Raw genomic sequence first — 14,722 nt, 5'->3', positions numbered from 1 at the left:
TAGTCTCTTCATCATTTCTCCTCCATCAAATCGGTACTCTGCACGTTTTGTTTGTTCGTCTCTTCAACCCTGCGACTGACAGCCGCGGTTGCTGTATGAGATTGTCAGGGCCTCTTGAAACGTGGGAGCTTCAGGAACGCATGACAATCTGCCTTTCGTCAAATCCCGTTGCTTCTTTGGGCAAAACATGTTGTAAACTTGGCTAGCAGAACTGGTCGTCACGTCCCAAAACGGCCATGACGGTGTTTCATGTCACCCAGAATAGTTACGAGATTGAGGCCGCTGTGATGGCCATTCTTCCGGCGTGAGCGGATGCGATACGATTCGCCTGCCATTTAAATTTGAGACAATTGACGAGACCATGACACTCCCGAAATTTTAATATTTGGCGCTGACGAACGGAAAGGCTGAAAACCGTCTTGGCCTCAATGGGTACTGTAATGGTAAGCGGCCATGATACATTGTGTCGTATTCTTGTTGCCTTCTCGCTGCCTCTCTCAGCCGTAAATTGTGCACAGCCCAGCATTTGTCTCAGTAAGAGCCACCAAACAATGACTAACATGAGCACAAGGTGATGGCTTCATGTGGGGTTGAAAGAGGGTGCCAGACGAACACTGTTAGGGGCCAATTCCACGCAGCTGGGACCGATGGCATGTCAAGCCTGATCGACAGCCGGACCGCTCCCTGCTGCTGCAAAGTGCAAACATGGTTGTAGGCTAAGGCGAGGGTACAGTACAGTAGTTTGTCTGCCCTGCAAGCCCTGTTCACTTCACGCTACGTTACGTTAAGCTGTGTTGTGCTGAGCTGCTTCATGGTCGCCTCCACCATCTGCTCTACTCTCTCGAGTCATAATTGTCAGATGAATGTGCTTGTCAAGGTGGTGTCCCTGACTTTGCCTTTCCTTGGTTCTTAAAATAGCGACGTCCCAAGGATGGCGAATGAGGGGCTCTGCACTTTGGGAATTAGGTTTTGGCAGGGATGCATCCAGAAGCTCATCAGATCGTTCTAAAGTCTCTGCTCTGATCAAGGCAAACACCATTCACATGCCATGCCATAATCTATTCTGAAATAGAACTCGAACAAGACTGTGGGTTTTCAAGTGGCAATCCCACTCTTGGTCATTCTTGCTGATGGGAGTTTTTTTATCTTGTCCCGCAGGAAGCGCATTATTCAGTTTGGAGGGCATCCTGTCTCAGTCTTCGGGACGGGAATGGCTGTTTAAGAGGATGGAGACCCCGTTTCCTTGTTTCTTGTGCATCTGAGTCTTTTGACGGATGCAACGGGTGTGGCGCAATGAGAAATCCACGATGTGGGATCCAAAGTGGCCTCTCTGATTCTTTTTAGTGAGTGGAGATGAGAGAAAACAAGTCAGTTGACTTGAGTGACTCGATTTCATTCAGATGCTGCTGATAAAGAAAATTAAGGTGACACCCAACCTTTAGCCAAGGTTGACTTCCAAGGCCGAAGGGTTACAGCCTGAAAGTAATATGCTTGACTGAAGGCGTAAGTGTGTCGATAACAAGGAATGAAAGAAAAGAACAATATTGCGGGTTCCCAAAGATGTATCTCCAGTATTTTCATCCCATGTGCTGGTGCTGGATCTTGGCCAGTACTGTAAGTGGGCTTCACAGTCAGCTGCTGAGGTTTGCTTGGTATTGATATCACACGTGATACGATAGCATTTCTGAACGAGTCCGACTTGATATTGAAGATGAAACTGGCTGGTCACTTCTTTGTTGTATTCAATTAATATTTTAATAGAATTTATGAGATCCTGAAGAAGGAATTCTTTACAATCTGTAGGAGCAAACAGTGAGTGGAGTAGGTTTGACCGGCTGACGGGTAAATGCATCTACCGATGCTCCATAATAATTTCTTATCTGATACTCCCGATCCGGAAGGCGGAGAGAAAGGTCCTTAGTGGCAGAATTCCAAAATCTCAAGTAAATTCATGGACAAGAGTTACAGATTGCGACAAGCTACCAGGTCGTCAAGATGGGCAAACGGGACTTCGCCAACGCAGATGGCGCTGCTGCTTTTCGCAAGCGCCAGAAGATTACACACGAGACCCCTACAAGTGAGGAGGTAACTTCGAGCGATCAATTGCGCAATCTCCTCTCCTTCGATCAGGATTTGCGCAACGCCAGACATGGTAGGTTGGGGCTATCGCGAGCTTCTGGACAACATAAACTGACATCCTCATCTTAGGTCTTCAATCTTTTAAGAATCTTCTCGATCAGATAGTTCACGAAGAAGGCGACAAGCGCGCAAACCTCGAAATTTTACACCAGTACCTCGAAGCCGTCAAGCCCAGAGACACATCCGAAGATGCTGTCTTCCTTCACGATATTATGGAGATGTGGTCCTTTGCTGTTCAGGCCCAAAACGACGGTGTCATGTCGTCTGTTGCTGTCGTTCTAGCCTTGCTGCTCCAGATCCTTTCCGGCTCGTTGCAGCTTGTGGGTCATGGTCTCGGTATCTGCCAAACCCTGCTACAAGAATCACAGCTCAAGTTATTGGCAAAGAATCTCTCGGCTGAAAAGAGCAAGGGTTTCGTTATATCACCCACCCTGCGTCTCCTGCGAGAGGCTACATGTTTGGATGGAGGTGCCTATGCCAAGCGTATCTTCCGAGCTCGCAACTCCACCTTGACTTCTCTCGGAAGAAATCTCGAGATTGGCCATATTGGAGATACTCCGGAAGAATTTCATAAGGCTTCTGTTAGAACGAACGCTGTCCGTTTCTTCTTGAGTCTTCTCAAGTTTCTGGGTTCTGATGGAAGAAAAGAACTTCTTTCTCAAAAGGAGCTCCTTTCACATCTGACTTACATGATCAGGAATGATCCTCCATACGTCGTTACGGATATTCTGGATTCTTTGAAGACCTACGTTCTGAAAGACGATAAGATCCCCCGCGATATCAAATTCCGAAGCTTCAACACCAAGACGCTGATGCGTTTCCTGGCTCTATATACTTATACCAACGATGGTGAGGATGTTGACGAGAAGGCGACTGTGAGCTACAAGGCCCACCAGCTTCTTATCTACATTTGTACAACACCGAGCGCTGGTGTGCTGTATCCTTCCACTGGTCTTTATCCCAAAGAATCCGAGGACGATCCAGTATCAAGCGGACGAGCAAAGGCCAGTACACAAGGCGCGCTTTTCACGGACAAGTACAAGGAGGACATCCCTGTGTACAACTTTGTGCTCGCTGAATTTGCCCAGAAGCTACGTCCTTGGTCTAGTCTTAAGCATAGCGAACTCCTAATTGAGATCTTTACAGCTGCTCCTGAGCTTACTGCGAAATATTTCCTCAGCAACAAGTCTTTCACTTTCGAACCAAAACTATCCATGACCTGGATTGGATACGCCGCTTTCCTCTTTAACACCATGCAAATTCCTCTCCTACCTCGTTTTGGAGACCGCTCGCGATCTACCAAAGCTCCTCCCCCTACATCCATTCTGCTCGACAACATCATTCCTCTCCCCATCAACCAGAAGATTCTCATCCGATGTCTTTCCTCCAAGTCACATCTCACCTCCTTCTTTGCTACTCGTATCCTCATTGTGGCGGTCGAAAAGCTCGCTGAGGCGCTGAAGATGCATGAAGAAATCTCAAAGGGTAAAGACCCCGTCTGGGCTGAGGCTAGCCGTCGCCTGACTGATGCCTTTTGCCAACGTATCCCCGACATGAAGGAGATCGTTCGATCTTATAAGGGTATACCAGCTGAGAATATTCTTCACAAGACCATGGCTAGTCGTTTGTTACGCCTGTACTATGAGGTCATTCCTCAAGTGGCCCTTGCTGCAAACTTTGACGTCTCGCCTTTCTTTACCGAAGTTCTGAAGTCGCTCAACAAGGATAGTGAGCAGCATGAAGACGAGTCTCTGAGAGTGATTGAACTCGAGAATCTTGTGTCAATTGCCAGCTATTCTCCGGGTATGCGATGGTTCTCCAAGATCGATAACCTTGTCGATGGAGCGGGAGCATCGCCATATACCGCGCTTCTGCGACTACTTTGCGATAAAAAGCGAGATCTTCCGTTCCAGCAGCTGAAGAAGGTTCTTGGTGAAGTTGCCGTCGAGAATCAACTGGTCACAAAGGCCTCTGTCATGACTCCCTTGTTTGATGCTCTTCAGAGTACACTGGTAGATGTCAAGACAAAGGAAATGGAGAAGGTTTGGTCATACGTTGACAACTGCATCAACCGATGCGCGTCTTCGCCGATCAAGTACCTCGACCTTCTGGAAACTTATGTGCAAGAAGACAAGCTATCGCCGCCCAGCAATGATACTGCCTTGGTCAATGTTACGATGGCGGAGCAGCTGTCGTTTGCTCTGAAATCTGCCAACAGTGATGAACAGGCTGTGCTTGGCAAGTTCCTGTCTTCTTACTTCTCTGCTGCCTATAACTCGAAGCATGGGAAACAGCTTACTAAGGCTTTATACAAGCGCATCTCGGATCAATTCTCTGATAGCAAGATCAAGATGAAGAAGCTCAAGGAGGAAAAGTCAGACGATGCAGATGCTGACGAGGACATGCCTGATGTCGACGCAGCCGAAACCAACGTTACAAACGATGGGTCAGGTATCGATTCTTCAAAACTCGAGGCTATGCTACATGTCACGATCGCTGAAGATGAAGATACCACAACCTTGACCAAATGGGCAGGCAAAAACCCAGAGGATCTTGTTGAAGATGGTTGGGCAGCAGGCCTAATCCGCCTCCTCTCTTCCGCCCACACCAACATCCGCAAGGAAGCTCTCACCAGTATTCTCAAGATGGCTGCCAAGCTTAAGGAGTCTTCATATGAAGAAAAGGAACAAGTCTGGCTTCTTCTATCCGAGCTCGCGGAGTCCTCGCGGGATCAAGTTGACAAGGGCCCTGTTCCCTCGGCCTTTACAGCCTTCGCCATCCACGCTCTGGATGTCCTCAAGAACCCACTTCACCCTCTCTACCCCAAGATCAACAGCTTCCTCACCCGCAGCCCTTTCTGGTCTGCTGACAAACTTCCTCTCGCCCATGATGTCCTTCACGGTGAGCCCTCAGAAGACGACAAGTACTACACTGAAATCACATGGCTCCTTACCTATCTGCTCGACAGTCTGCGCACGCCCTCCGACCTGAGCATCTTCCACCGCAAGCGCTGGTTCGAGAAGATCCTTGCTGTGGGTGTTAACCCTTATCTTCGCGTTAACCTGCGTACTCGTCTCCTGCGTCTGCTCTACCGCGCGACCTGCATTGAGGGTGGTAGCACCACGTTGATAACTCGGTTCGGCATCCTGAGCTGGCTTGATACACAGCGCGCGTCATTTGAAGGAGGTGAAGAGGCAGATGTGATGGTTGCACTTATGAAGAGAGTTTGGGATACTTGTGACCAAGAGAAGGTCAAGGTTTGGAGTAAGGGAGGTATTGAAAAGTTACTTGCAGCGCATGTTCTATAAAACTAGGCAGTTAGGATCTACTTAGACATATGATAATATATACCCGGCGTTATAATACGACGAAGCCAACTACAGTCTACCTAGTCTCTCGAAAGGAGACAGACATCCTTACGGTTTAGAAGAGCAGCGAGCGTCACGTAGCATTGTGGAAGCAAAAGTAGAACGTCAAACTTGGTCAAATTTGTTCGTACATGTTGATATATGTACATAACCCTTACCATCTACCAATAAACACGAAAAGCCTACAGACACCATAGAATGAACACAAGAGTGCGTGTCTTCATACAAGATAATTTCCCCTCGCTAACCACACCCACGCATTATTATGGATAAGACCGGCCAAGCGTCTGCCGTTAAACAAAAATGTTGAGTTTTTAGTATACCCATCCTATATTCGCCGTTTGCAAAAAATAAATAATAAAAGATTTTCCAAGTTCAAATAAACAAGATTATCGCCAGGCTTTATGAAGACATTATCAAGACCGTTTCAGTTGGTTATTTGTGCAGTCTATAGTTGGCCGGAAAGCAAAGCTTCAGTTGCTGAAAGAATTGTTAGCTTAGTTGTGTGAGTAGAGGATATAAAGGAACTTACCAGAGTTGATGTAGGCCCTCTTCGCGTCTAGAGGAACGTTGAAGCGTCTCTCCAGCTCTTGCTTGATGCCCTTCTTGGTGACGGTCATCAAGTCAGCTGTCTTGAGGATGTCGCGGATCTCGGCAAGGAGGGCATCATCGCTAGGCATACCAACCATCTCCTCAGGAGAGAAGAATTGTGAGCCACCAAACTGACTCATGCGGTTACCGGGCATCTCAGAGTGAGCCAGTGACATGCGAGACATGTTCTGGTGACCGAAACCAGCAGTAGAGCCAGGGCGGCTGGGTTGGTAACCACCACCGTAATCAGAGAAGGGACCTTGAGCCTTGGTGGCATAACTGTAGCCAGAAATCTCGGATCGGACATCGTCGCGGGCAGTCTGGGTCTGGGTCTCCCAGAGCTCGGCTTGGTACTCCTCCCACTTCTTGCGAGGGATCGAGTTGGGATCGAACTTGCCTTCGTCGGAAACGACGATCTTCTTACCGGATTCACCAGCAATGACACGAGTGTTACCCCAGTTGAAATCATCCATGTGCCAGAAAGAGTAAAGAGGCAGACCGAAGGAGAAGACGGGAATGGCAGCAATGTACATAATCATCCAACCAACCATCTCCCACTTGCGGCGCAAGATGAAGATAATGGCCTGCAGACCGTAGATAGCACCAAGCAACAAGAAAGCTGTAATGGGTACGACGGAGGGGTTGGAAGCGACCTGGTAAATCAGGTACACAATGTACATAACGATAACGGGCTGGACGATGGTACTCAGGAGATCGACGAAGACGACGAATCTCATACTGAAACAACAGAAACCGCAAAGCTCGGCAAGAGGGATAAGTTCAGCCAAGTTGTGCACAGTAGAGTTAATCCAACGACGTCGCTGAGACAGGAACACAGCCCAGGAGTCGGGGGCAATGGTCCAAGCCTGTGCGCTGTAGAGGTACTTCGTCTTGTACTTGGAGTGATACTTGAGGAGCAGGGTTGTAAGGTATCTGTCCTCACCAAGGTGGAGCAGGTTCTTCATGTGGAGGGTATCAACACGAATCGTAGAATAGTCTTCGACAATTTCCTTGCTGACGAACAAGGGCTTGCCAGTCTCAGCAGCTCTGATTCGGTACATGGAGAAACAACCAGGCAAACAAGTGACGGAACCGAACAAACTCTCGAAAGCCTTGGACAAGTTGTGGGAAATCCAGTACTCGTAGACCTGAATCATAGTAATGAACGAGCCCTTGGCGTTGGTAAGAGCTGTTTCACCACAGCAGGCAATCAGGCGAGTATCGTCGATGAAGGCTGAGATCATGCGAGTAGCTGAATCCGGGGCAACGACAGTATCGGCATCAATTTGGAACAGGTATTCGTAGAAGGTTGGGTTGACGCCAATAATGTTGCGGATTTGGTGGTACATTTCGAGTTCCATAGGGCTCATGGCGAGGTTGTAGTGAACGCGGTTGAGGAAGCGCATGAGAACCATCTGAGAGTCTCGCTTACCACGGTTACCGGGACGAGAGACCTCAGAAGGCTTGCCGACCTTGACGATGACCATGAAGGGGACAATGTGACCTTGGACTTCGTACAGACCAGAGTAGATCTTACCCATGTTGTGTTGCTTCATACCCTCACCAAGAGCCTCAAAGCTGAGGGGCTCGGGGTCGACAGTCTCAGAGACACCAAGAATATCCAAAACAATGCGAGGGGTAGGCCTGTCGTTACCTTGACCGATAATCATACCGTCACAAACAACGACAAGAAGCTTACGCTTATCATCATACTTCATGCGAGAAAGCGAATCGATGGCACGGCGCAGAGAGTCCTCATCTTCGGTATAAGCGGGAATCATACACATGACGAACTTGTCAAGGTTCTCGGGTACATTCTTGCCACCAAACTGTAGCGCAGCAAGGAACTTGAAGACCAGAATAGATGCAAGCATGACTGAGATGGCCAAAATGAAGTACTCGGCAAATTGACAGCGGGTAGAGTTTCGGGTATCAGAGTCGCCGATGTAGAATAGGTTGTTTAGACATGTCTCCATGCGTTGCTTCTTAACTGCGGAAAGCTTGATGTTATCCCAGTACTTGGAGACATCTTGACCCTTGGCACTTCGGAAAAGCTGGATCACGCTATCCTCCATAAACTCAGTGGCACCGGGAATGTTGGGCACGTCTTTGCCAGGCTTGGGCTTCATTCGAAGACCACCCTTGAGATACTGGGTCATATCGTAGACTTTTCCATGGATAGTGACAATGTTCCAAGCGCTATCACGGGCAAGCTTCTCAACGTACTTGGGACTGTAACCCATTCTGCCCTTGAGGTAAACATGCTTGAAGGTGTACATCTGTTCGAAGTACCAATCAGGTCGGCTGTCGTTGGTACCGTATCGGAAGTCATGGTAAATAGAGTTAACATCGACATCTCGCTGTGCGAGAAGCTGAGGCTGACCAGTGATGTTGGTGTTACGGTTGTCAAGAGTAACCTCAGGGGGAATGGCACCGTCCTTACCCTGGCACAGAGCAGAGACCTGGACGGGGAAAAGAGGGGTGATGTCCTTTCCAGCGTACTTCATGAGAGTGTTCTCGCTGACAAGATCACTACCGGGGTAATGGTTGGGAATGAACTTCTCGAGGTCGATGACGAATCCGCGAATGGCAACGTAGGCGCCCTTGCTACCCTTGTCACCGTCGTAAGAAGAGAGTTCGCCAGCGCTGTAGACGAACTGCTTGGGGCAAATGAGCATAGGGAATCCAACCATGAAGAAGGCCGCAATAGCACACATCAACCAAATGAGCATGTTAATAGCAACCTTCTCACGCCAAGCCATACGAACATCCTTACGAGGCATACGTCCGATAAGTCTGATGGCGAAATCGGGAATGAACCATGTGAGGAAGAAAACCAGAGCAACCCAACGCTTTCTGCTGGGCTTGTCTCTGTACTCTTCGACCTCCTCGAGTGACTTCTCGTTACCTCGCTCAGCCATCTGCTCACGAGTGTCCAAGTTCTTGAACATGTCGCCTCCGCCAAAAGCAGACACACCTGCCTCGGAGCGGGTGTCGTCAGTAAAGTAGCCGCCCTTAGCCTTCTCACCGTACATGAGAGGGGTGTTGCCACCAGAAACCAGGTTCTCCTTAGAGACACCGTAAGGAATAGACTCAGCAGGTGTGAGACCGTCACCAGCATCCGATGAAGGTAGGCCACCATATCGGCCACCAACAGAGACGACTTCTCCGAGTTGGGCAATCTCCATCCAACAGCGTTCGCTAAGGAACACACCAGTGGCTCCCACACGGACTTCGTTTTGGGGCCACTGCTTCTCTTCGATAACCATCTCAGCACGCTCTCGTTCGCTACCGACCAAGATTGTCTCAGCATCTGTCAAGCCAAGGAACTCGCCAAAGGGCAAGAACAAACTGAAGTCGGCGGATCGGAGGCGCTGGCTAATTTCTGCAATTCCAAAAGTCTGCACTTGCATGCGAACACACTTGCTATCGAACTGGTTGGCAATTCGTCGATCGTTGGGCTTCAAGCAGAAGATGAAGTATGAGTTAGTGCCGGGATCTGTAACAGCCTTTTGAAGATTATCCAGAGAGGCAAGGAACTGGCCCGAAGCTCCCTGTTCCAGGACTATCTTGGAGTTCTTCTTGGACTCTCCAGCTTGGCTCTGCTGATCAAGCTCCTCCATAGCCTCTTGTTGCTGGCGCTTGTAGGCGGTGCTGGGACGGCCAGTGCGATGAGTCTTACGAGACATGACACTGGGTGCTCGCATGGGCTTTGAGCTGACAGTAGCCTGCATGACAGTTGTGCGCTCGGTGGGGTGAGTGACAGTCTGTAGGGCGTCTTGGCCAAAAAGACGAGCAACGAACTCGCTCTTGGTGCCGTTGATCATGTTGAGAAGATCACCAGAGATGACCTCGCTGTTCTCCTCGATAAGACCCTTGACGGGGTAGTCAACCTCACCAGCAAAGTGCTTGACGGTGAAGCAGGCGGATGTGTTCTCGGTCATGAAGTTGCTACCAGGCAGCTTGGCTTGCGCAGAGCCAACCTCGATAGCAGCATTCTTGCCGTCAAAGCGTCTTCGGAGGGCCTCAAGGAACTGCATATCCGTTCGGTTGCGTCGGGTCTGGTCGTCGAGGATGCTAAGGAGGCCGTTGCCGGGCTTCAGAATACCTCGAACAGCGTCGGAGTTGTCGAAGTAGCTGGTAGCAGCAACGCTAACCTCTTCAGACTCCAGCATATCGGCCTTACGGTCGAAGAAGTTCTGAAGAGTCAGGTTGTAAATGCTCTCGGTGGCGGCATTGTTGAGGAGCTGGTCGAGGGCAGATCCAGTGGGAGACTGCTGGCAGAAACCAGGGAAGTCGACAATGGAGACAGTGTTAGCAATAGACTCCTCAGGGGCGCAAAGGCGCTGGTTGATAGTCTCAAGGATCCATGCAACAAGCAGAGAGTACAGTGTTCGGGCAAGCTCTCCTGCGTGGGCACGAGCACCATTAGGGTCAAGCATGACCGTAACACGTTCTCGGTGAATCATCTTGGTCTTGTAACCGAGAGTTGTCTGAAGGTCGGCAGCGCTCACACCAAGGAAGGCCGCAACAATGCTGAGAACATCCTTGTTCTTGACAGCAGTAATGGTGGTGCCACCCTCATGGGAGAAACCACCGCTGTCATCGCCAGTCACGCTGGTCTGGCTAGTTGTCTCAAACTCGAGCTGGCCGATGTGAAGGATACTGGCAAGGATCTGGCAGATTTCAGCAATCTCAGCACGGGGAAACTCGAGCTTTCGGAGAGCGTTCTTGAAGACTTGGAAACCCTCAGCGTCGTTGATTCCAACCTTGAGCTGAGTAGGGTGGCCAAGATACTTCCAACGCTTCTGAGTGGTGCCAGCAGCGTTGGAGCCACCGTCCAAGCCAAGATGAGACTTTTCAGCCTCACTAGTACCCGCAAGGAGATAGTAGAGAACGTGGAAGTTTCGCTCTCCTGTGGGGACATCGGCAATACGGCTGCGCTCCAAACGATGGTCAAGGAGCTTACCACCAATCAAGACGGGGTTGGTAGTAGACGAAGTGTCATATTGCAACTCGTAGAACAGACCAGACTTTGAGGCAGTCGGTGTTGTAGCAGTCTTTGTAGTTGTGAGACTGTCAAAGACATATGCGGCTAGAGAAAGTTTGGTGGAAAGAGGTGTCGAGGATTTGTTGAGGAGAGCAGTAAGAAGGTGTGCTCGAATGGTAGACTTTCCAGCACCAGATTCACCACTGAAGGCACATTAGTATACTAGCCAAGTTATGACGGTTTGAATCACTTACAGGAATACAACTGCCTGGTTTTCAGATCTGTGTCCTAGTCGTAGAAAGGCACGGTCGGCAATATCCTCAGCGCCTGCCATGGCGCTTCCCTCCTTGCCGCCATCAGGACCCTTTGACGAGTTTGTGTAAGTGTTGAGCGAGATGAGGGCGTGAGAGGAAAGTCGAGCGGTAGGATGAGAGACATGGAAACGACTGGCGAGGTGAGCAGTAAGATGCGTGTCGGATTGGAGATGTGCTGGTAGCGAAGGTAGAGAGGGTTGAGTATGAGGGCCTCCTGCGCCGCCGAGCTGTGGGAGGCTCATGGCCAAAACAGACAAGCCAACAAGTGGCTCTCAACGGTTAAAACGATTCGGTAGGTTGTGATATCGATTCAGGTTGTGAATTGTTTATTAGGGACTCGATCGGTCGTCGTTGAACGGTATGGCTGGGGGTTTGGTTGATTGCTTGGATGGTAGATCAAGTCAAACAACAAGTCAACAGGCACTCTGAGCGAGGGTAAGGGTGCAAGTGGACGTAGACAATGAACGAGCGTCAGGAAAAACAACAATAAAGATGGGAAAAGGGAAGAAGTTCCGGATTCAGAAAGTCTTCACCAGGACGATTGGACGGTAGTGGTAAATCTACTTTCCCAACCGAAGGCAGTATGTATTAACAGAACAGAGCACCAACCAAAACAACCTGGACTGGACTGGCTCTGGACTGGGAAAAGGGATTGTTTTCTTGGGACGACTGGGCCACATGCAAGTCTTCTCGTACAAGACAGGGAGAGTGGAGGTGGGATTTTCTGAGTACGGTCGACCATCAAGGCAGGTTGTGCAGTTGGGGCATAGCGCAAGCCCCCCCTTTGGCATTGGACTGATTACTATGTTTGGCTTGTCCCACGACCACGGCATAAAAATGGGCGTCCATACGAGGTTTTTCCCTGTCCATAGCCACACGGCACTCCCGGACAACACAACACATCCCCTAAGCCCCCCTGTTTCTATCACTGTCTCTGAGTCTTTCTCGCCTCTTCTGCTCGTCTGGCTCTTGGCAGGATATTCTTGGTGGAGAGAGCTGTCACGAGCTTCATCTATATTGATAGCTCGGGTAATTGGTAGATCTGTGAGCGATATGAGGAACATTACCACTGTTCTTTGTTCATGCCCTGGCCTCACAGGATCTGCAAGGGCCATGAATATATATACAAAAGCAACAACTACATTAAAATCATTGAGAATTAGATGACAGATGCATGCACGCCAAATCAATAAATGATGCAGGCAGCACCAATTAAAGTTGGCATGCTCCCTTGCAGATCGATAATTAACGGTTTCTGAAACTGCGCTTGTGAGTTGCTAATAGATGGACATATCATGATGAGATCAAGCAAACACATTAAAATGCCACTTAATAAAACGTCCGGTGGTAGCTCTTTCATGAGCTGTCTGTGCCAGCTCTAAAATCAATCTCAATCACGCCTCTCCCTCGCTAAGACTGAAATGCCCATCTCACTTAATTTGGACGCCACAACGGTCAGCCATGACGATATTAGCTGAGACTGAGCATTCCTCTTATTCCTCTGATATTCCTTTGAAGCGATTCACAACTTGCTAAAACCTGCATCATTAGGGGGCTACTTACTGCTAGCCAACGGCCGACTTGCTTGTCATGGACCCATTAGTCCATCATGGTTTTGTTAGAGCGAACTCTTTTCAGACCCCTAAAAAAGAAATCGATGCATTACCCTGGCCCAGTAACCAACCAGTCACTTGCTCCGCGAATGGCATCTTTACAAATCCAGGTCTAACCCGCACAGACAGGGACAAGACGGGCGGGTCATACAGAAGGCTTGTTTACGTTTTATGCTCCGTACTGTGCGCATTCGAAGTCCCCTATTATTCTCTGTCAACTCGTTGTTGAGACATGTTTCTGCTTCGGCTTCCAAGAGAACCGATGACCAGTTGACTGGACCTGATCTGGCGGTCGAGACACTTCATAGGACTGCGGCAAATTTCATACATAACCGTGTTAAGTCTTTTGAGACAGCCCAAGGGATCAAGACACAACATTACTTCCGACTGAGACAACATGTGGCCAATATTCTTTCAGCATCAATCTACCCTACGGCAGGGCGGCGAGGCAAGAATGGGAGGATATATGGACGGTATTGACAATTTCTCCTGTGATAGCTCAGGGGTCTAGACTCTCCACTGTCAAGAGTTAAGACTCGCCTCAAGATCAGACAGGGGAGACGCTGTATGAGAAGGCTGCTGGGCTGTGTGCCGGCGGCTGACTAGGGTGTCATCGTCCGGCTCCAGTGATCGATCCTCCCCATCGACCTTCTGGAATGTGTGCCCGAAGTGTGAATGTCGATGCTAGCCTACGATGTTCCCCTGCGGTTGTTATTTTAGGACCGGGAGATGGTTGCGATGACGGTCAAGTGGAGGAGGCTCAGTCATGAATCCTCCCGTCTTTGTTCCTCATGACGCCAAATTTTTCACGAGATATGGACCTTGTTTTCTGTTTCTGTCTCCGTATTGTTTCTCGTGATTATCTATTCTCGCTTATCCCGCCAAAGTCCCTTCAGTCATGTCGTGAGACGGGCAAGTGAGAAACGCGTTTTTGTGGAAATATCCGAGACATCCTTACTACTGCTGATCTGAAAAGCTGGGTTGACTTTGACTTTGACGCGACCTCCGACATCAATAGAAGGATGTAGAATTTCCGAATTTTTATTTGCTTCAGAATATGACTAGGATATGTCAAGAGCCGAAGCTCTAGTTCTTACCGTAATACTACATACTACGTCGTGTATCAGAGACCTCACGCGATGCAACTGTAGTCTTGCGAGTTTAGATTGAAGATTCCATCATACCGTTGAAGTGGTCGATGCCGGTCCCAGCTGCGGATCATCTATAGGTACCGAGCGACTGACGACGGGTGCGGCTCCCGCTGGAAGTTGTAAGCCTTTCCAACCAGTTACTAATTAATTGGGCTTGAATGGATACTGGCGTTTAAGCCATACGCGCCATGAGCGCTTCTACCGGCGTGTTGAAGGCTAAAGAAGAAGTCCTGAGAAGCCAAGTCTAACAACATGAGGCCGTGGTAACCGCGGATCAGGCTAAAAGACAACAAAAAGAACAGTTACATGTAGATCTGTGATGGTTCTCCTGATTTTAAACCACAACCAGATAAGATCTTCGGGACGACGCGATTCTCGATTCTCGATCCCGTTGACGTCTGCCCTTGTTTTCCCGATTGACAAGATCAGATCAGTCCAGGTTGGTGGTGAGAGAGTCTGAGAGTTGAGTGTAACCACATGCAAGCCGAAAACCTGGGTTGTGTGATATATGTAACGTATACATGTGTACTGTACGGTAAACGTGTTGACACTGAAT

The 14,722-nt window shown here is 49.2% G+C and overlaps 2 protein-coding genes across 2 annotated transcripts; one reads left to right on the top strand and one right to left on the bottom strand.

The window, feature by feature from the left end:
* Window positions 1-1,995: 1,995 nt before the first annotated feature.
* On the top strand, window positions 1,996-5,447 carry FIESC28_04371 (uncharacterized protein; the record flags this gene model as incomplete). Its single annotated transcript, XM_031158518.1, has 2 exons — window positions 1,996-2,152; window positions 2,209-5,447. 2 exons carry the CDS (start codon window positions 1,996-1,998, stop codon window positions 5,445-5,447), a joined length of 3,396 nt encoding a protein of 1,131 aa, XP_031017463.1.
* Window positions 5,448-5,955: 508 nt separating this feature from the next.
* Window positions 5,956-11,644, bottom strand: FIESC28_04370 (uncharacterized protein; the record flags this gene model as incomplete). The annotated part of the gene is made up of 3 exons (XM_031158517.1): window positions 5,956-5,987; window positions 6,040-11,291; window positions 11,343-11,644. 3 exons carry the CDS (start codon window positions 11,642-11,644, stop codon window positions 5,956-5,958), a joined length of 5,586 nt encoding a protein of 1,861 aa, XP_031017462.1.
* Between the last annotated feature and the right edge of the window lie 3,078 nt (window positions 11,645-14,722).

The sequence above is a fragment of the Fusarium coffeatum genome (assembly GCF_003316985.1).
Source record: "Fusarium coffeatum strain FIESC_28 chromosome Unknown BRIP53273_contig_88, whole genome shotgun sequence".
NCBI lineage: Eukaryota > Fungi > Ascomycota > Sordariomycetes > Hypocreales > Nectriaceae > Fusarium > Fusarium coffeatum.
Note: the sequence above shows the minus strand (reverse complement) of the source record. Positions and strands in the feature narration are given on the sequence as shown.